Raw genomic sequence first — 22,396 nt, 5'->3', positions numbered from 1 at the left:
CAGACACACACAGACACCTCTGGATGCCAGGCCATGTTTCAAAGACAGACAGGTGCACGCTCAGATGCAGACACACATGCCGTTAACATTTGCTGCAGTGCGCTGTGAAGCAGTGTGGAGTAGCCGTGTTACGCTTATGAACATGTGCAGAGCAGCAGACATCAGGTTAAAGAAAAGACACTTCTCAACTAAGTGAAAACACACTGAACACATGACGTGCGTTAGTGTGTGTTGTTAAGGGGAGGGGAGGCCCAGCGGGCTGGCATTGCTGCATGCATGTTTGGACTGGGTTGGCGCAGCGGAGGGCGTGGCTGCACATAAGTGAGGGGTGAGGCACAGGCTCAGATGAGGCATCCCTGCCAACGCTCTCATGCCTTAGGCAAGTCTCATTATTTGGGGGTGAACTGCGCCCCAGCAACAGCGGTGCCAATTTGACTGCATAGAGCGCCATGTTTTATAGCCTATTTTCTCACTGTAAAAGGCCAAAAGTGCAGCTAACAGCCAGAGTGAACATTACAATAAGGCAGCAGGATGAACTCTTACATATCATCCACTCTGATTACTGAGCAGAGGGACAAGCAGAGGCACGAGCACCGACGATATCAGGAACCTTGTCAGTTGTGCTTAATGGCAGAAACATGACACATCCTATTAGAGATTTAGACAGGCTATATCTCTGAGCATATGAATGTTTAATGTGTTGCCAGGGTGCCACAGTCTAAACCTGTGCCTCATAGTTACTGCTTCACTTGTGCAAAAGCATCGCCAGAAAAATTGCCTTTATTAAAAAGGTTAACATGGAGTCCAAAACTGAGTTTTGATGCTGTCAAAATAAAGAGGGTGCAGCATGCCAAGACACTCAATCAGCGTTACACTTTGAACTTGCAGCTAAATCTCATGGTGGTATATTCACAGGGAGATGGTGGACTGGTACAGGTATAGCTCACTGGGTGGAGCCCAAATCGAGAACAGGCTTTTGAGTGGATAATCCACTAAATCAAAATAAAGTGTGCTTCAATGTGATGACTCGCATAATTACAAGGTCATCCAGGTGATTTGGTAAAGTCTGGACTCATTGAGGGCTTCCTGACGGGCTCTGAGCCAGCGGAGTCGCTGTCCTCACTGCACTAACCTAACAGAAAGGAATCCTCTCGGCTCTCCTTTTAAACACATAACACGTCTTTGTCCTTTATTCTGAGCATCCTGTACCAGTACACCCTCGCTGTGATATTACCAACACAGCCTCGTTTTTCCAGAGAGGCCAGCGGACACGTTGACTCAACCATAGTGGATTTGTACTCACCCCGTTCCACTCCACGCCCATACTCACTTCCTCGCCGGTCTCAGAGCCGCTCTCATACTTAACGCTGGCGAGACTGTCCCTGCTCTTCCGCCTGTCGCCCTCTGTATCTTTCAGGATCTCCACCACACGTGTCTGGTGGATTGGGTCGATGCCCTGATGGGTGCAACACACAGATGCAAGAAAAAAGAAACAAAAAACAAAACAAAAACAGTCAGAAGTAGCACTGATGTAGCCGTCAGCATGTCAATATTGGCAGGAGTGCAAAGTTAAATGGAGGAATTAAACGTGATTTCATGTTTCCTTTCCCCTATTAATGCTTTCAAAGCACTGGGACACGTTTTAAATGACTGTGAGATGGGAGTGATGTTAGGGGAGAGAAGTGGAGGCTCTAGTTAGAGACAAATCAACTTACTGTGTTGCTCTGGATCCATAGCAATGTAGGGAAAGGGAAAGAAATATCATGAGATTCACTGTGCTAACATGGGGAACATATTACTATTTTCACGTAGAAAACTATGCTGACCTGCTTGCGAGACCTCGCAGCGCACTCTTCCAGGGTCTCAGCAGCTTCTAGCTTGCCCTGGCGGCGGTACAGAGCCCCCAGGTTCCTCAAGGTGGTGTTTACTGTAGGGCTGGATGCACAGACAAGTTTCGTTATTTGAATCTGAACAAAGCAAATAAAGTAAGTTACATAAGTTACGCAAGTCTAAAAATAATATTTTTACAAAAAAAAAAAAGCTTCCGATACAAGTTAGTGACATACAAAGCAAATTAAATAATTAATTTCTGCCTTTGTCACGTGACCATGTTGTATAAAACACTCTTATCAGTCTCCGCCTCACCTATTGACTTTGCAGGCCTTGTACCAGCCGCCGTACTCTCCGTATGGAGTATTGTCTCTGTGCCTGCCCTGGAAGTAAATAAGAGAGAAGAGGAAGAAAAACGTGAAGGGGTGTGGTTCAAATGAATGAGCAATATTGTGTTCCTGTGTTTATGTTTAACTATCATTTAACTTCCGGGGATTAGTTCAAGGATTGCATTTCTATTATAACGAAGTGGCATGCTTTTCTCATTTCTCAGCCTTGTGTTAGAAAAGCAGTTTGAAACAAGTTTTGTTTGTTTAGCTTTTGCTCAAATTCATGCGAGGACGGTTACAGAGAGCCGCTCACCTTGCTCTCCTCCCTTTCCTCGGCGTGCATCCAGATGGGCTTGTTGTCAGCTGCAGACAGACAGGAGAGATGGTGTATGCGTTGGGATTTTAAATAATTAGCCTCATGCCTGGAAAAGTGAAATCAGCTACATGTGGTGGAAGAGTGAACGTGTATCGCTTTGGCTAAAGAGTGAATCTGGAAACATGTGACTGAGCCATTTCAGAAGGAGGCAGAGCTGCGAAGGGGTAAAGGAATTATTAAGTATTCAAGTGCTGTACCGCCACCAGTGGGTCGAAAATGAATGTGGGTTCAACGGGTTATTCCAGTTACTACCATAATGGATTTTATAACATTTCTGAGGCTTCATATTTTTCCAAGTATTCACCAGAATCCATCTAAGATTTTAGACTGATGGCACAGTAGATCTGACCAAGCATTAAAAAAGTCAAGCATTATTTTAACTATTTAAGCCAACAGAAATAAGACTTAACAGGAAGTGAGGTCATGACTGAGGAAAGTCTAGCACCCATCTTGCTGACACCCTGGGACAGTTACTTATACCTCTGTGCATGTGCGAGCACATCAAATATTGGGCTGATTCGGGTTTCCAGGTCAGGTGGTGTAAAGAAGGGAATTTATTTATGACATTTTGTTTGCAAACTTGCAACTCATTTAAAAGATCATTACTGGTTTAGGCAAACATCTGCACCTGCTTGATGTGCTGGTGGTTTAGTAATAGAGTACGAGTGTAACAGCTTTAATAAATTTACTGCAGATTCGTCCCCAAACAAATTACAGACAGTACAAAAGCACCATTAAAATTGTTTTTAATGGTGTAGAGAGGAAGACGATACTACTGTTGAGGTAATAAAGACAAAGAAGATAAAACATGATTATTGCATAAAGTGCTGCCACCTTAAGAAGAAAGAATATTTATGGTTAACTGTTGCTGCTTCAAGTTGCGTCACCTTAACCTTCAAAGCACTTTAGTATTAAAAAAAGAAAAGAAAAGAAGAAAAAAAAATCTTACAATATTATCAAGGTAAGTGACACACAAAGAATAAACCTCTCTGAAAAAGTTGGATGTTTTTGTCAAAAGGCGTCAGAGCGCTGCTTTGTGCCAAGTGACTTTTATTCCTTTTTCAAAGCAGTCAGTCTAATCCATGGAGGAAAGCCAACAAAAAAGCTTACTTTAAACCAAAAGAGAAGAAAATTGCAAGAGTTCATCTTTCAAAGCAAACTCTTTATTTCTTCAGAAAGATCGAGTCCTCTGAATGGTGAAGCTTGGTACCGTGCTTAGACACAAGTCCACTTTTTAACCACCTGTCCATCACTGCTCGCTGGTGTGGCACAAACAGTGGATGGATAAGAAAAGTGAAAAACAACAACAAAATGATGCTGAATTACTGAGCTGCAGTTCTCCTGAGATCATTTTATAGTCATTCACTGGTAAGAATAAAAATTCTCATTTGTACTAATATAATTAAACATTTACTGCTATACATGCACGCTCCAGTAGCCATTATATGACCTTACCATCAACAGATCCAAATTCTTTCTCATGAGCACGAGTCAGGATCTCTTTGTAGAGAATCTCAGCCTCCTTGTATTTCCCCTGTTTGAGAAAGCAGGATGCCTGAAGAACAAAGAGGTAAAAGGGGATTTTAGTGTTGAACCAAACGGGCTTACTGGATCAGATTTTGCCTCCCTCGCTGTACATAAATTCTCTCCATCATCAGTGAGGCAGTGCGGACATAAGTGAAAAGGAAAGCCTTGAAGATGCAGCAGAACAGCAGATAAAAGACTACTAACCTTGTGCTCTTTAAGCAATGCTAAGTGACACGAAACAGTTCTTTAAACACCTTTTGAGGTGACAAATCTTATGCTGCAAGAGTAAATTGATTGCTAACTTTTATAAAAATCTTGTGTTGAAGTAAGTCGTGCCCTTTTGAAAGAAAAAGGGAGGGGAAAAAAAACAAAAAAACAGTTGAGTTTAAAAGACATTTCAAGTGGAATCTTTGCAGGCTGGCACCAATATACAAGCTCAACACCTCCGCAGAGACCAAGGCTGACAGAACAAATGATCGAGTCTGTTGGCAACCAAAGAAAACTCTGCCTGCGTTTACCTCGTTACACTCACAGCTCAACAGAGACTGCAGTTCTTATCAACAAGTACAGCATTAGAAGTGAAAGGTTTGAAAGAAAGACGAGAAAAAGGACCATGCGAGTGGATTTCCTGTCAACTTCTCGCTCACCAGGTTGTTCTTGGTTTTGGCCACATTTGGATCATCTGGGCCCAGCCTGGACTCGTAGATCTCCAGGGCACGACAGTAGTAATATTCCACCTCCTCATATTTGCCCTGATTCTGACACAGCAGGGCCAGGTTGTTCAGCTGTTTGGCCACATCTGGGTGGTCCTTCCCCAGGACCTGATGGATATCAGAAAAGTATATGTTCAGGTTGTCTTTCTGCCTCAGTGCATCTCTCCTTTCTATAGCTCCAAATCCTGTTGCTGCTTTCACCAGGCAGCACGTCAGCCTGCTGCAGGCACTCAGGAGATCTAATAAAAGGCTGGCCGATCAATAGCGAGGCTACAGAACAGAGCTTTCGGGGAGACTCTTTGTACCATGCTGAGCTCGGTAGTTTTGTCATGTCTCCTATCCATCTCCTTCCTCGCTCCCCCAACGCCTGCTATCCATTTTCAGCTGCGCTCTCAATTAAACCCTAATTCCCTGCTGACAAAGGAATGGCCCCCAGTGGAAACTTCACAGACAATTTAAGAAAATCATTTGCTCTTTTTCCTATTTATAGTAGCTGGTATTACACTAGCTTTGACTGACATTTTGGAAATGTTACCACTGTTAATTACTTTATAACAATGGGCTAATTGTTCACTGGTTTAGCCTTGAGATGAGACCTCGATAGCAGTGCCCTGCTGGTGCAATCCAGGGATATGGCCTACCTTTTCTCTGATCTCTAGAGCTCTCTTACACAGAGGCTCGGCCTCCTTGTACTTCCCTCTCTTTCCATACAGCACGGCCAAGTTATTCAGGGTGGCAGCAACCTGGAAAAAATAAAAACCAGAATGACTGTACTGGCAGGTTAGATTTCAAAATTCACTGTTTTCAAGGAATTATCATAGTCCGAAAATGTATGCTGTTCAGTGTTCTCAGAAAAACCTAGATAGTAAGTGCCTTGTGACAAACTGCAAAGGCCACAGTGCAGCTGAGCTTTACAGGCTTCCTTTAGGCTTTGTGGGGAGTTTTAGTGCTTCGGTGTTAGTAGTCTTACACATCTGTGCACAAAAAGGAAACTGTGTCTTTTAACGTTTCCCTTTTGGTTGCTGTATTAAAACTGCAAGGATTCAATGGTTAATGCCGGATGTACAGGCAGACACTGAACACTGATGACTGATCTCTTCAAGCCTGCAGGCACATGGTCAGAAATCCATACTTTAATAGTCGGAAAAATCTATACAGGCTGATTGAGTAGGACAGTAAAAAAGAATATTGCCTTCCTATTGAGTCTTTGGGAGTTATGAACAAACAAAAGATAACTAATCTGATCTGTCTAAACATGGATGAGTCCATATGAAGATATGGTAGCCATGGCAACCGTGAAGTCTTACAGCAGGATGGTCCTTGCCCAGGGTTTTCTCACGGATGGATAGAGCGTCGTTGAGCAGATGGGCTGCCTCTTTGTATTTATTCTGATCCCTGTGCAAAGGAGAAACAGAGAACACCATGTGTAGCTCAACAAATAAAACAGGATACACGGCACCGAAAAGCCAAACACAGTATGTTTTCTAACCTATACACCAAAGCCAAGATATTGAGCATGGTGGCCACATCAGGGTGATCATGCCCCGAGGTCTTCTCCAGGTCCTCCAAAGCTTGCTTGCACAGGGGCACGGCCACCTCGTACCTGCCCTGAGAGGCATACTGGATGACCAGGTTGTGCAAGGTTCTCAGACGTGCTGGGATCTCATAGCCTCCCTGCTGGGCTGCGACCACGGCTGCACTGTTATGTTGGTGCTGCACTGTGGGGGACAAAGGAAACGTGCAAAATCAAAAGGTCAGATTGGCTCTAGTGAGTAGAAAACTGTAACACACACCACTGTCCTGGAATAAGGTAGCCAGGTTATTTTACACCGAGATCATGCATGACACAATTTATTCAATATTATCCCGACAGCAAACCAAGAAAGACAGCTCTCTCTTATTCAGATAATCAGATGAGTCATTGTTGCCGTTTGTTCTTACTTCCTTGGCCGTGCTCCTCCTCATCATTGGGGAAGAGGTCATCCAGGGAGTCCTTTGGTGTTTCTCTGTCTTTCTCCTCCTGCTGAGAGGATGAAAAACCTGCCAGTCAGACTCTCTAACGAACAACAGGTATAATTCAAGAGTTGCCTTTATCAGACATGTGAAATGTGTGTTAACGTCTAACAGGGAGAGATGAGGCGAGCCTGTTATTTAGAAAAGTGAAGATTTCATTTACCATCATCCTTAATAATACATCACAAGGAGTAAATTTCAAAGATGAACAAAACAAATTATTTTAACAAATACAAAAATGGTAATAATCATCATCATAAACAATTAGGATGGGAACATTAAACAGACTATTCAAGAATTATTTCCCCTTGAAAGGATAAATGAGATCTTAAGGATAAACTGCACTCATCCGTCGTCACTAAAAGATTTCTTTAATGTGGAAAATGGAAGACAAGAACTTTCTGGCTCTGGCTGGATGGGCCCCTGCTGAGCTAAGCAGTTAGAGGCTGTAATAGCCTGCATCCACTATCTGTGACTAACAATATGGTAAGAAAATAGAGAGATTTATCCTTGACACCAGATCAATGAGGACCACACCAGAATGGCTCATTCCAGGAAGGAATGCAAAGTTTTCTTGTTTTAACGAAAACAGTGAGTTTTTTTTCCTTGCGGCCAATTATGCTGACAGTCTCGTGTCCTTCAGAGTTATATCAGCAACTACAAGAAAAACTAAAGTCTTTTTCCATTTCCCTTCTTATGCTAAATCCAACTTGAATCTATTTAGCTGAAAATGTTCCAGTTAAGAACATAAATAAGGACGAATATATTTCCTACATGCCTCTTGCAATACAGACCATATACACACAAAAATCAGTTCTCTTCAATGTACCAATCTAATCCCACATTAAGGCCTATAATCTTTGTATAATCATTACTTACAGTGGGTGAGACATCTTCATCGTATTTTTTGAGCTGGTTCATGAACTCCAGGTGCTTCTTCTCCTCTTCCAGCTGGGCCACGCTCTGTTCACTCTTCTGCAGCTTCTGCTGGGTGTTGGCCAGCTCATCCCGCAACCACTGGTTCTCCTGGCAAAGCCTCCTCACCTGTGCGCGCAGCTTCTGCTTTTCCGACTCCACCGCGTTCAAGTGGTTGGACAGGGCCATCATCACCTGGGATAGAGACAACATTGAAGAGCAGCGATATTTATCAAGGACAAAATGTTACGGTGACAGGGCGGCAGAGTATAAACTGGGTCTGAATTTCAGTGAATCATGATCACAGCACAGGCTCAGTATAGAATGAGGAAGCTGTGAGGAAGCAGGAACAACCAAAGAAGATAATAAAACAAATCTACCACTTTAGAAACCCTTCTGTTTGTCTGACAACACACAAATTTTTCTTTCACTCATATCATCAGCGTGGTTAAACTGAATCTCCTCTTTAGGTTCAAACATACAATTCTGTAAATCCTTGTAACTTCTCAGTCATACCTGTGCTTCTCCCAAGCCCAATTCAATCATCTCCACTGACTTGCGGAGAAGATTGGACTTCTCGTGCACCAGGTTGGCCTCTTCATCCTTCTTTAGGCACTTGATGGTCTCCAGGAGGCTGTGAAGGATGGAGTTATGCTCGTTCTTCAGGGCCTCGAGACCCTGGATCACGAGCTTTGTGTTCGAGATGATCTCCTCCTGAGAAAGCTTCTCCAGCTTCTCTTCCCGTGGGTACACCATGGTGGACATCTTTTTAGCTCAGGGAAACCTGTAAAAGATTGGAGGAAAAGCCTGAGACACTGTAGGAAAATTCCAGCAGCAGCTGTAACAATTTCATAATGATGTGTCAAACATACAGCTGTGCTTGCTTAACACAGAACAGAACCTAAGAGCACAGCTGATTTGGCTCAGCTCACTGCAAATGTCAAAACACGTCTCAGTACAGTTCCTCTCTTTAACCAAATGCATCTTTAGTTTTTAATGATCATTTACACAATTAGCACTTAAGGCATTCTCTGATTATGTATGTTCCTAATTCTGACAGATGCTACTCTGCTAATAAGATCACAACCTCATCCTGCAGCAAGGTGATGGCAATAAAAGGGGAAATGAATGCATGTTTATTGCTACAGCTCAGATTAGAGATTCAAATTTCATAAGAGAAGTACGTCAGCAGTTGTATAAGCACACAAATTGAGCACAAACAGAAAGAAAGAAGGGTGGCTACATAAAACATAACATATATATATATTATATTGCCTAGCTGAGAGCCATGGGACACATCATGCTGATGGAGCGACTGCTGGGACTTGGCACCTATAATAAGCTCAGGCTGGGAGCAGGGCTGCAGCTCGCTGTGTAACACAGGGCACACAGCTGCTGCAGTATGGTTTCTCTCTGGTGCCAGCACCCAAACAGAGGCCAGCCATGCTTGGTGCATGATTCACTGGCGACTGAAGGAGAGAATGATGTAGCAAAAGCTTCAGCAGCACAGCAGCTGGCCAACTCGACAGATTTTAAAAACACCTCTGCGAGTTAGTAATGTGATGGTCGTTTTTAGAAATGTCAGCCCTCGGGCGAGTCCATGGAACACTTTACCTAAATAACATAAAGATAACTTATGACTCAATGAGCCACATCACTACTGGCTACATCATGCAAATGTCAGTGCAAAACACAGCCCTGCCCTTCCAGCTGGGGTGCAGCCAGTGTTGGAACTACTGCATTCTGCATTTTAACAGCACTGAGGAGAAATAGTTAAGGAAAAACGGGAGCTTGCAGTAACAAAAACACCAGCTGAGACCCATCCGCAGTAAAAAATAAATAAATAAAAATACACCATTAGTGAGCCACTCCCTTCTTTACCACTTCCAATTGTCTTTTAAAGCAGCAGAGAAAATAAACAGACTAAAAACAGGCCCAAAGAACTGCAGTGAAGAGCTCTTTATTTTGTATTGTGACAACAGGAAGCATGATGGCGGGGGCGTATTTGGCTTAATTCAGGCACAACCATTAATGAGTTATCAAGATAGTTGCTGATTAATTTCTCTTGGTGGACTAACTGCTGCTTTCTTATGTCCTTAAACCTCCTGTAAAGATGACTTTATCTGCTTGCATATTCTCAGAGGACTTTGACTCAGCTTTAAATCAAACATGGTAAACAAACCCAGCTGGTTTACAGCTAGTTTTGGGCAATCATGTCCCTCCTGTGCATGTCACATCATGTAACTGCAGCTGGGCTCTGTCATGAGGGTGTTATTCATTATACTAATATGTACCACGCCGAACAGCCAGCCAGGGGCCAGCTGCTGTACTTGCCTAGTGGACAACTGAATGCCAATGAGCCTGTGGAAAGCAACAAAATAAGCAACTGCTGGGGTCTCCGGCTGGGCAGGAGAGCAGCAGGGGCCGATAAGAGATGGGTGACCTAAAACTATTTTATATGTTATGGGGGGGACACAGAACGGTCTTAATTCTCCCCACCACCCATTTTTCTCTAATTAAAACCTTTGCTATCCTCATGAATCCGACAGATTAAATTAATTTGCGAATTCAAAACATACAAAAAAAAAAAAAAAAAAAAAAAGCAAAATTTTCTGTTTTGTGACAAATTTATCTCTAGGGAGAGAAATGACTCAACTCTCTGCACAGCCCAGGTAAAGCATGAAGCCATTTGTTTAAGCTGTTAAAACACTTCAACAATGGTATTTAGCAATGCTGAGCTTATTAGCTATGGTACCACGAGGGGAGCACGCTCGACTTCATATATAACCACCCCTCTATACTTATTCTAATCGGGAAGCAGTACAATGGAAAATTCAAAGAGACAGCCAACCTCTTAAGAGAAGCCCCCTTTTCTATCCCAAACTGACTGAACTCTAATTAAAAGTACAAAAGCAATCCTACAGAAATATTAACTCTGTAGTGTTGTATTTGGTGCTGGCTTAGAACTGCTTTCACAATATACATTATATAATTATATAATACATTATATAATATGCATTATAAAATCTAATAATAAGCCGTTAGAAGATAAGGGTTTTAGAAGGCGAAAGCAAACATGAAAGCGAACAGAAAAGACTCAAAAGAAAACAAAAACAAAAGAAAAACCCTCACTCAGTTCCATGAAACTCAAATGCCAAAAACAAATCAACTAGAACTTCTATTTGCACGATCAACAGAGATGCCAAAGGACTGAGGCTTCATTAAAGCCAAAGCAAATATTGCAGAGACCCTTACTTTGCATGAAGGCGTGTCAGACAGCTTTATATTTTTCATCTGTGCCTGCAGTCGTTTGAAAGTCTGGCTGTGAGACGCCTCACTCCTGCGAGCACGATATGAAATGTTTTCTTTGAAAGATCAACACTGCTCGCAGATCAAACAGCTTATTACCCTGTAGAGCTCCTCCGACTCAGCTGTTTAACACCTGTATGGATGAAAGCCGGGTCTACAAGAGAAGTGCTTTCATGTGAGCCAGCATCTTTACTTTTAATAAAGCACTCCAATTAGGGAGTTTCTTTCCTCAGACGGCTCGAGTTAATATTTCCCCAAGTGTTTAAAGAGGTATATGAGAAGTCCAGCAGTCCTGTTGTTCTCTGCCCTTGGATTAATCTTTAACATTTACTTTGTTTTATGAGATCATGTGGGAGGGAAATAGCTGATATCATCAAATGGAAACACAAAAATGCAGTATGCTAGCAAAATAAATGAAAGACAACACATCTAGTTTATGACCTCTTATACCAACAAAAAGGCCAACGGTGCTTTTACGTGCCCTCGTGATGCACACGTTACTGTGCGCAGCAGTATACATTCACTCGATGCAGGCTTCAATACAAGTGACCTCATCATTGGGTTCAAGAATAATGAGGGTCAAGTATGACCGAAGGTTCTCCAGCTTAAGTCAGGTTGCTAGAAAATGCATACCAGGAAAGCATTTTGAACAAAACTGCCAGCCCACAGCTACATGACCTGCCATTTCAATAAGCACACGACACGCATTGCTTTAACAGACGTTCATCTCGCTCCATGGTAAAGCAGATGGAGTTTTTAAGGAAATGTAGCTTTACAAAAACTGAGGTGGAATATATAGAGGAATAATAGAGCGATGCATGACAAAGTCATTAAACAAAGCGACAAATAGCTGCTAAAGGCTAAAAGCCATTCATCATATTTTCTGCTGCTACAGCTTGTACCAGAAAACAAACCTGGGTTTCAGAAGCAGAGCAGAACCTCACAGTTTGGCACGGGGAAAAGCTGGTGAAATAATGTCCTCCTCCTTGAGGAAAAGCGCTACACACCAGCAAACGGCATCATAAACCTGCCCTCCTAATCCAAAGAGAGATCCTTTGTTTTGTTTTTTTTTAAAACAAACAAACACAAAATAACACAATAAACGTTCAGTGTGAAAATGAAGCGAATGGAAATGAAGCTGGACAGTAATGAGAGTGACGAATGCTAATTTTGGTGAGGATGAGGACGAGGAGCTGCCTGCGGGATGATGTGACCTTCCCCAGTGCTTCGTCAGAACAACCAGCATCAGCTTGGGTGCACGTCGGGAGACGGGCCCGCCCACAGAGGGACAAAAACAGAGGAGTGCAGAGGAGCAGGTCAGATGGGGGAGGGAGTCATCCCGATCTAGAGCCTGCTCCTCTCCTCTATACTCATCACACACAAAGGAAGAGACCTAATGAGGCACAACAGAACAGCCTCAGTGACACAGGCTCAAAATGGTCTGGCATCCTAGGAGCTCTTATATCAACACTGAGCTTATTTACATATAATACTCATCATGGCACTAAGAATGAAATGCCTCATATACCGTTTACCTTCAGCACGTCAGAAAATATTTACACTGCCATGATACGTCACTCACACAGTCGCCTCGCCCGAGCGATGTTCATAGGCTGACTCGTGCAGCAGGGGTGTGCAGTTGAGCACTGGATGGTTTGAATACTATGATTAAAGAAAATCATAATTCACAAACTCCAGGATCTCAACAGATGTGATGTGTGGACTTTAAACTGTGACTCACACCAGTTACACTCATATGTACAGACGCAGCCTAAAAATAATCTGAAAAATATAAACAGAATAGGCACGATTTAGCTCTTGTTACCCAACTTGGACCGGGAAGACAAGTTAGATGAGTCATTCTTGAAGAAGGCTCAAAGGTCATACAACTGCAATTACAGCACTTCCCACCACGAGGCCAGTATGAGAGCAGGGAACAATGTATTGAATGAAATACAATTTAAACAGAGGTCGGCGTACTCCATATTGACTGGCTCACTCCCCTCTAACCGGTGGAAATCTGGGCCTCGTACCTTCATCCAGAAGCTACAGCCTTCATTCGTCTCCATCTCCCGGGATGCCTTAAGATTCACATTATTACTTTACTTCTCGGCCAACACCATCCTCACTCCGTCTCTTTTCTTCTAACCCATCTATCATCACTACCGTCACTTGTGAAGGTAGTGCTTTCCCCCCCACTGAGATCACAACAGTGGATTAACGCAATAACAACTGGCATAAATGTGGACGCTCTGCTACCAACTTTAATTTCGTAGTCATTTTGTTTTGTCTGTGAGGCAGAGTTAAAAACTCTCATCTTAAGATAATAATCTAGTCTTCTTTAAAATTGTCTGTGTTTAGTTGTAAACAATCCTACTAGCCTACCCTTTTTGAGAAAGGGTGTGATGCATACTGGGAGAGGAAATGGGGGGAAAACGGCAGAGAGGAGTCAGCAACTTCCTAGCCAAGCCAGTGGGAGAAACCAAAGCCATCTCCCAAGGGGACGCCTTTCCTGTCCACTTGGTGAAGTTTGACACCACCGGATTAATAATCCTTATTTCCTGCACAATAAAACAGCAATCCAACACAGTGTCGGTATCACTGTGAGAGACACAAAGGAGAGCCAGCCAACCCAGAGGGTGTGGCAGGGCCTGGAAACAACCAGCAGGGAGGTGCCACTGACTGTCCTCAGTCATCCATCACTACACAAAACCAGCAGCTGGAGGGCTGCTTCCCACTAATGGCTGTCTGACAAATGAATATGCCTGCGTATTGCTAGGAAAAAAGAAGAGATGTTCACTTCAGCATCGTACCATGCCGAGGAGTATTATTCAGGAAAATCAGACACCTGTGACGAGATCGCAGTTCCCCACAGACAAGCCGAGAAGATAATGACGGGAAACAGCTGAAAACAGAGGCGCCATCCTAAAGTCGTGGTAGTTACATATTAATAGCACTGCACTGCCGCTAATGTGGACAGAAAGCTCTGTGTACATTTTGACATCACTTCAAAGCGCAAAACACACCAGGTAATCTGACATCTGACGCTTTTCTAGAATAACACAATTTCATATAGCTTTAGCCATCCATGACATTTTCTTCTTTCACCTACCAATTTCGTTATGATCTCTAGGGTCACACTTGAATTTTGATGGGTTTACCGTGGGTTTTTTAATGATCGAAGACTCTTTAGTTTTGAAAGCTCTTACTGCCCGATCTGTGTAGAGCTCCGCTCAGCGCCCAGCTAGCTCTCAGCTAGCCAGCGATAGCGTCACCACTCCCCGGCTAAATGTCGCAAGTTCATCCTTTTCAAAGCGCAGAGCTGCTCATTTCTATACGCAGCATCTAAAAGCCATGCTCCCGAAGCACACAACCGCACACAAGCACACACAAGCTCACACAACACTAACGTTTCACGGAGGAAATACAGCTTTTCACTTACCGAGAGCTGGGACTGACGGCTAGCTCAGCCCCTTTAAATCCAAAATGTCTCCGACACGGCAGCTACCCAGAAGCCTCTGCGACTGGCCAGACCGAGAGTGACGTCATGCTTACTTTTCGTCACTTTTCGTTTATCTATCTAATACATAACAAGATAGGGTCACCCATATAACCCCAGAACAACAAATGGACATAAGTGTGGTTTGTTCGGCTTAATTTTACTTACAAAGAAATCCCAGTACGCTATGAAAGCCCATAAATGACTCTACAGCAGAATTCAAATTAGGATGTAGCGCCACCTGGTGGATATGAGTATTTAAACTGTAGCAGTTTGGAAACATTTTCTAGTATATTTTTGGTCAGATGATGAAGCTGAAAATATGAATTTGTTGAGGAAAAAGACACACAGACAGACAAATAGGTCTCTTTCAATCACAGTATGAAGGATATTGAACACTAGATAGAAATATGTGCGTTGTCAGGCTGGATGAATAGTTCATTTCCCAAGCTTTTACAATAGAATAAAATAGAATAGCCCTTTATTGTCATTGTACATGTACAACGAAATTGTGTTTGCCCCACACCAACTATGTTGGAATTAAATATAATTGGCAGACAGCAAGAATAAGTAGCATACAGGAGATATACATTCAAGAGGGATATATACAAGCAATAGAAAGGCACACATTGGAGAAAAAGTTGCAAAGTGCTTGGAGGTAGTGCAAAGAAAAAGACTTGGCCTGAATAGAGTCCGTGTGTCTGTGAGTGCCCTGAGTGATTAGGGTTACTCAGTGTTAGTGAGTCTGGAGGTGTGGGACCTGACTGACCTGAGGCGTCGACCAGAGGGCAGTGGGTCAAACTGTACGTGGTGCACGGGGTCACCTATGATGGTCCTGGTTTTTCTGAGACAGGAGGATCTGGTGATGGGCTCCAGGGGTGGCAGAGGGCAGCCAGTGATTTTTTGGAGCGGTTTCAATGACCCTTCCTGTTCTCAGTAGGGCCCCTGCGTACCAAACACCCAGGCATTGGAGAGCACACTCTCCACTGAAGAACAGTGGAAGGCCAGCAGCAGAACCAACGCCCTTCTTTACCAGGGTGTTGGTGTTGTGGGTCCAGGTGAGATTGGTGGAGAGGTGGGTGCCCAGAAACCTGAAGCTGGAGACAGATTCTACCCATTCTCCAGGGGGGGAGTGGACCTGTCTGTGCCTCCTGAAGTCCATTATGAGTTCTTTTGTTTTAAGGATGTTAAGCATCAGGTTATTTTCTGAGCATCAGTGGTACAAGTTCTCTACCTCTGCCTTGTGCGCTGTCTCATCTCCATCAGAAAGGGTGGTGTCATTGGCATACTTGATGATGACGTTGGTTGGTTGGGTTGGTGTACAGGGCTGAGAACGTGGCCCAGCAGGCATCTGGTGCATAGTGACAGAAGGGGGTAGGGTGGGGGCCAAGTGGGACTGACTGAGGCCAGTTGGTTAGGTAAGGCTTCTGACACCAATGCCAGCTGACATTGTTTGCACTTCTTTGTTGTTCAGAATCTTATTTGTATTGTTAATACTTGCTTTAATTTTTTTTTAAACTTTATTCTGTTTTTATTTTTGTTTATTAGGTGCTTTAAAAAATAAACTTAAAGGCAAGGAATGTCTACTCCATTTTCTCCAGATACAGAGAAATGTATTAATCAAAACTTTGCATATTTGTCATATGGTTTGATATTTGTATGAAGGCAAGCCTGCCCTCTAGAGGCGGAGTTTAATCTAGCTGTCCTTAATGCAAGCATTTAAACAAGAGAAGCTACAAATGCAACAAAAGGGTCAGCTTTAACTGACCTGCTATGCATTTTCACTGCTATGCAGATGACACCCAGCTCTAACTGTCCATGAATCCAGATAACACACACCAATTAGTTAAACTGCAGGAATGTCTTAAAGACATAAAGACCTGGATGGCCACTAACTTTCTGCTTCTTAATTCAGATAAAACTGAGGTTATTGTACTCGGCCCTGAAAAGCCTAGAAATATGGTATCTAACCAGATTCTTACTCGGGATGGCATTACCTTGGCCTCCAGTAATGCTGTGAGGAACCTTGGAGTCATTTTTGACCAGGACACGTCCTTCAATGCACATATTAAACAAATATGTAAGACTGCTTTCTTCCATTTGCGCAACATCTCTAAAATTAGAAATATCCTGTCTCAGAGTGACGCTGAAAAACTAGTTCATGCACTCTAAAAAATGATTCATGGGGTTAGTAAGTAAAGCTTAAAATTAATAGCTTTTTCTGCATAAAAAATTAAGTTTGTTGCATGTACACATTGTAATCAGTTGATAACTTAATTTAATGAGTTGGTCGAAATGAAAATAAAGAAAACAGTCTTAGCTCAGTAATATATCGATTTTGAACAGACATTTCTGTGTTAACTTAACATGAAAGTGTATTCAGTTAATACAACTTAAAAATCTCGTAAGCGTCCTTTAAAAGCTGAGTACAAGGCTGACTTGCCCGGACATGTTGTGCTCTCAGACCACTGATCGAAAGAAACGGAGGCAAAGAGAGAAAGCAGAGAAGCGGCATTTTGTACGGAACATTATCAAACGTTAAAGCTTTGTGGTGAGTACAATTTTTTGCCTTGTTTTATTCACAGCAGCTAATAACTCTAACTTTAACTCTATCAACACGCACTGCAAGAAATCCTTTTTACACAACACTAAACTCTTCCTCGGCGAGTGGTGGTGATAAGCTAGTAACGTTACACTTCTGGCTAACTTGTGAAGTAATTCGACCGTAACATTAGTCTTTGTTAAGTTTTGTTTTACGGTGGCAGCCAAATGGTGTTAATTGACACTGAGCTTCTGTAGCAGTAGTTTTAACTCTGCAAAGACAGGGTAATACATGTTTTTCTTCTTACTACTTTGAAATCGTTGCAGCGTTGATGAAGGTTTGACCAGCAAAAGGCTGGGCCATTTTACATTCATGACTAAACAAATGTAGGTTACTGAGTATACATTCGGTTTAACATCGATGCATTTTGATGTTTAAGTCCTAGAGTTATTTTTATGTGAGATTGAAGTTTGTTAATTGAGCCCTAGCTGAAGAACAGCCTGTGTCAAAGTTCAGTCAAAAAACGCGGGCGAGGAAGCGAACGCCATGTTGTAGAAACGCCACAGGAAAGATCTTAAGTAACATTCATAAACTAGTTGTTTTAATGACATTACATTGAGTGTGCATTAGCACATAAAATATAATTTTGCTCTTTTGGGTGTTAACTGCAGATACATAAGCGCAGTTGTATCACTTAAGAAAAAATATCTTTGATTTGGAAACATAACATAACATTCTCCATTCGCAGGCAGGAACTTGTCAATCAAGCACCAAAAATCAATGACCTGAAAGAAAGATGGCCTGCTCTTTTTGATGCAGTTCAGGTAAATATTTTTCCATAAGATAATTTGCAGTATGTATTCTTTTAAAGTAAATTGTATACATTAACATGTTGTGCCTATTTGTGCCTTTTTTTTTATACAGATAAACCAAGAATTCAGAAGGATCACCACTGTTAACCTGGAGACAACATTCATGGCAAAGCTGGACCAGTACTCTCAGAAAATAATGTCCTTGCTGTCCTCAAGAGGAGGGGCTGCAAAAATGCGCATTCGGCGCATCCAGAACATGCTGCTAGAGGTATGAATGAATGAAATGTAGTTTATTTCAAATAGGATAATCCACTTTTTTTCCCCAATAGGTGATACTGAGTCTTAAAAGGTAGCTGTTTACAACTCAACTATGTCAAATTATTGTTTAGAGCTTGAGGCACAAATATCAATTAAAACTATAAATACTTAATAATAAAACAAATTATAGGTGATGTGGATCATGATTGGCAGAGTAATTTGCAAGATTTTGCAGTTTTTCTATTTGTTACCTGGATTTTTCAAGTTCATGAATTGATCATTTCAGAGAAATGGCTCTTTGAAATGATCAATTCATTATTTTGATTATCACTGGAAATCTATAATTGGTACAGTTCAGGCCATATAAAGTCAATCCTTTTTTCTTTTTTTTTTTGGATGTAATTATCAAAAACCCATCCTCCTCGAAGAGCAGTTCGACATTCTTTTTCTTATTCACAGGACGATTCTGTGGAGAGAAGGCGAGAGGTCGCTATCCGTGGCTTAGTGGTGTATCTCAGGGAAAAGGAGGAGGATCTCTTCAAAGAGCAGGTAAATCAGACATGACTATACTTTGTATTAGAGCTACGATCTAATCTATTATTAATTGATTTCTAAATTAATCGGCAACTATTTTGATAATTGATTGATCGGTTTAAGTAATTATTTTAGAAAAAGAAGTCCAAATTCTCTGGTTTCAGCTTCATAAATGTGAATCGTTTCTGGTTTCTTTACTCCTCTATGACAGCAAACTGAATATGTTTGACATTTGAGGTCATCATATTGGGCTCTGAGAAACATTGACATTTTTCACCATTTTCTGACATTTTCTGGACCAAACAACTAATCAGATAATCGTCAAAGGAGCTTGCAAAGAGAACTTTCACAGACATAATCAGATAACTAAAATTGTTAGTTGCAGCCCTATTTTGTGTTACTCTCATGTATAAGTATGATTACTTAAAACATTTATATTGATTCTGATCTACCAGGATGGTGGCGGCGATATTACCAATGAAGTGATGAAGATTGTAACCAGAGGTGCCACAACGTCTGATCCAGCCAGCGCAAGGATCATACTTGAAGGAACAGAAGTCCTAGCAGACCTGGATGTACCCAGAGCCTGTGCCTTGCTAATGGGGCTGATATATGCACTCAACCTCAGCTACCCAAAAGAACTGAAAAACACTTTTGAAAAACACTTTTGAAGTGTTTCAAAAGATATTCCTCGAGCTGGATGATCTGAAAGCCAGTCCTAAGGTAATGTCACTAAAAAGTAAACTGTTGTACTAAAAAATGTGAAGAGTGAGGCTATCCTCAAATTAAACGGGAAATGTTCCACTGTTGTTTGCAATGTGTTGTGTTACATACTGTACAGTAGGCAGTAGGTGTAAAGTTGAGCGTTGAGCATTAAGTACACCTAGTTAAAAATAATGCACTTTAAAAGGATAGCTCGGGTCTTTTGAAGTGAGGCTGTATATGAGGTACATATGTATTGTGAGTGTATTACACACAGTAGATGGCAGTCAGTAAGCTCCACCTACGGAGAAGCAGACGGGGCCACCGGCACGCAAGATGAGCCTCCATCCTAATAAAACTGATGTCAGTTTAAATGTACATTATATCAAGAATATGTTTACTGCTTTATTTTGCTATCAGACAGCCTTTTCTGTGAGGAAAGAGAAGTTCTACTGCTTGTTGTTTCAATCGCTCTGGCCCACCAGCGTCCATGGACAAAAACAGCAATTTTACCTGACAGCACACAGGAGTTGCTGGTCTCCTGCTGCCTTGATCAGTAAGTGTAATTGTGTTATTTGGTGACTTTGGTGTTAGTTCGGGTTAGTTCAGATTTACCAAAGTCACACAAACAAACTGAGCCTATCGTGCGTGTTGGTGGCAGGAATGTGCTGACTGCTGTCTACTGTGTGTAATACACTCACAATGTACTTCATACTTAAAAAAACCTAAACTATCACTTTAACACAAACAAACTTGAATCAGAGCATGACTGTCAAAATGTTCAGTCTTTTTGAGACAGATTTACAGGGGTGTTTTATGTCATTTATTTTATGGAGGCAACAATTTTGTCTGCTATTGAAATGTCAATGAGTCTGGAATGGTGGACTGGTGTTCTAATAAACAGTTTGATCATAAAACTGGAATTTCAATGTGTAATTTATTGTATAATTGTAAGTTATAAGTTATTGTAAGTTATTAGTACTCAAAAAAATTAAGGTAACAATTTGCATGGATATTTCTGAGTAGAATAAAAGTAAAAAAATAAGTTTTAATAACTAAATGGAGTAATTTTTTAAACAATTAAAATTAAGTTGGTTCAACTTAATTAAGCTTGTAGAGGACAAAGCAAATCATGTTGTTTGTACGTAAGGAATAGAGTTTGCCTAACTAGAGAACTCTTGTGGCATTTACGCTATAGTGGCTAAGCTGAAGTAACTTAAAAAGATCCATGCAAATTGTTACCTTAATTTTTTTACGTTAAGCCAGCAGATCTTTTTTTAGAGTGTGCATTTATTACTTCCAGGCTGGACTACTGTAATTCATTATTATCAGGATGTCCAAAAAACTCACTGAAAAGCCTTCAGCTAATCCAAAATGCTGCAGCAAGAGTCCTGACAGGGACTAGAAAGAGAGAGCATATTTCTCCTGTTTTGGCTTCCCTTCATTGGCTTCCTGTTAAATCCAGAATTGAATTCAAAATCCTGCTCCTCACATACAAGGTCTTAAATAATCAGGCCCCATCTTATCTAAATGACCTTGTAGTACCATATCACCCTATTAGAGCACTTCGCTCTCGCTCTGCAGGCCTACTTGTTGTTCCTAGAGTATTTAAAAGTAGAATGGGAGGGAGAGCCTTCAGTTTTCAGGCCCCTCTTCTGTGGAACCAGCTTCCAGTTTGGATTCAGGAGACAGACACTATCTCTACTTTTAAGATTAGGCTTAAAACTTTCCTTTTTGCTAAAGCATATAGTTAGGGCTGGACCAGGTGACCCTGAATCCTCCCTTAGTTATGCTGCAATAGACATAGGCTGCCGGGGGATTCCCATGATGCATTGAGTTTTTCCTTTCCAGTCACCTTTCTCACTCACTATGTGTTAACAGACCTCTCTGCATTGAATCATATCTGTTATTAACCTCTGTCTCTCTTCCACAGCATGTCTTTTATCCTGTCTTCCTTCTCTCACCCCAACCGGTCGCAGCAGATGGCCGCCCCTCCCTGAGCCTGGTTCTGCCGGAGGTTTCGTCCTGTTAAAAGGGAGTTTTTCCTTCCCACTGTCGCCAAAGTGCTTGCTCATAGGGGTGTGATGGCATCAGCCACACAGGGGTAAATTAGTCCATTTTTCACTTTATTAGTTTGCTTTGCAGTTTTCTTCATTAATCATTTGGTTAAACCTAACACTGGTATTATGAGGCGCGCACATAGTAGCATTGTGTGGTTTTTCTAAAATGTTTTGTTATATTAATTATGTTTCTCTTTCTTTGAGTTACCTGGGTTTGGGCGGTGGCTGTTTCCTGTCTGGGCAAAAGGCGTGGCTGAGGACTCTGGGGACAAAATGCCTGCTCAGCAGGACCAACCATGGGCTTACCAGGAGCAGGGGTGTTTTAGGCTTAGTTAGGTTATTCTGTGCTTAGTTAATATTAGTGTGTGTTTTTGTTTTCCCCCCTATTGTGTTCAAATGGTTTGGCCAAATCATTATAAAAGCTACCCTCATGTGTCTTTTTAATTAGGTCAGTTTGTGAGTTAAGTTGTGTCTCACTTTGTTGTTTAAGTTTTGGAAATTACTTTTTGTAGAGTTATATGACCTGTTTTATGGGCCTGCTAAGTATGGTTTTGAATTTTGTTAATTTTGGACTTTTTGAGGGTTAAAATAAAGAAAACCCTTTTTGAAGATATTTTTGCTTGTGTCCTCTTTGCTTTGGCTGCTTGGTCCCTCACAAGGGGGTCATATGATTGTTGGGTTTTTCTCTGTATCTATGAAGCGCCTTGAGGCGACTTATGTTGTGATTTGGCGCTATATAAATAAAATTGAATTAACTTTTAGAAATAGTTATTTGCTGTAACTGTAAAATAACAATTGGTACAAAGGGGACCCTCCGACTATCTGTTAAAAAGACTTTGAAGGGGGCATACGTCTAGTGATGGTGAGATGAAGCCTCATGATGAACTGAAGCTTTCCACCCAATTGGTCGACTCATGGTTCGAAGCGTTGTGATGATTCATTTGCTCTACTGCGCCATCAAGTGGACAATTCAAGTG

The 22,396-nt window shown here is 41.7% G+C and overlaps 2 protein-coding genes across 10 annotated transcripts in view; one reads left to right on the top strand and one right to left on the bottom strand.

Annotated features, from left to right (window-relative positions):
• Positions 1-21,645, bottom strand: part of klc1b (kinesin light chain 1b) — a 27,782-nt gene extending 6,137 nt beyond the window's left edge. For 2 of the 8 annotated variants that reach the window (XM_085297383.1, XM_085297385.1), the window contains exons 1-13: positions 14,455-14,539; positions 8,220-8,487; positions 7,668-7,898; positions 6,717-6,798; positions 6,265-6,493; positions 6,083-6,170; positions 5,417-5,518; positions 4,710-4,883; positions 3,991-4,090; positions 2,473-2,522; positions 2,146-2,213; positions 1,827-1,935; positions 1,331-1,456 (exon numbers count right to left, since the gene is read on the bottom strand). In XM_085297383.1, coding sequence (XP_085153509.1) covers positions 1,331-1,456; positions 1,827-1,935; positions 2,146-2,213; positions 2,473-2,522; positions 3,991-4,090; positions 4,710-4,883; positions 5,417-5,518; positions 6,083-6,170; positions 6,265-6,493; positions 6,717-6,798; positions 7,668-7,898; positions 8,220-8,468 — 1,608 coding nt within the window. In that variant the 5' untranslated portion in view covers positions 8,469-8,487; positions 14,455-14,539. Of the gene's footprint in view, positions 1-1,303; positions 1,457-1,826; positions 1,936-2,145; positions 2,214-2,472; positions 2,523-3,990; positions 4,091-4,709; positions 4,884-5,416; positions 5,519-6,082; positions 6,171-6,264; positions 6,494-6,716; positions 6,799-7,667; positions 7,899-8,219; positions 8,488-11,926; positions 12,206-14,124; positions 14,432-14,454; positions 14,540-21,627 lie in introns of those variants that run through there. The other 6 variants (XM_085297381.1, XM_085297377.1, XM_085297382.1 and 3 more) reach the window with 6 other exon arrangements.
• LOC146561357 (uncharacterized) lies at positions 16,775-22,396 on the top strand. Of its 2 annotated transcripts, XR_014894874.1 has the most exons (6): positions 16,775-17,062; positions 17,802-17,877; positions 17,978-18,133; positions 18,583-18,672; positions 19,113-19,380; positions 21,293-22,396. XR_014894874.1 is itself a non-coding variant. In XM_085297387.1 (5 exons), exons 3-5 carry the CDS (start codon positions 18,029-18,031, stop codon positions 19,326-19,328), a joined length of 411 nt encoding a protein of 136 aa, XP_085153513.1. In that variant the 5' UTR covers positions 16,776-17,062; positions 17,802-17,877; positions 17,978-18,028; the 3' UTR covers positions 19,329-20,276. The 2 variants fall into 2 exon arrangements, 1 of the variants encoding a protein (XP_085153513.1); XM_085297387.1 differs by lacking the exon at positions 21,293-22,396 and having other exon boundaries at positions 16,776-17,062; positions 19,113-20,276.

Source organism: Mchenga conophoros, linkage group LG13, assembly GCF_057382185.1.
Source record: "Mchenga conophoros isolate Kocher_MC1m ecotype Shallow Benthic linkage group LG13, M_conophoros_male_GT1.1, whole genome shotgun sequence".
Lineage (NCBI taxonomy): Eukaryota > Metazoa > Chordata > Actinopteri > Cichliformes > Cichlidae > Mchenga > Mchenga conophoros.
The sequence above is the reverse complement of the archived record's forward strand: the minus strand, read 5'-3'. Positions and strand labels throughout refer to the sequence as shown.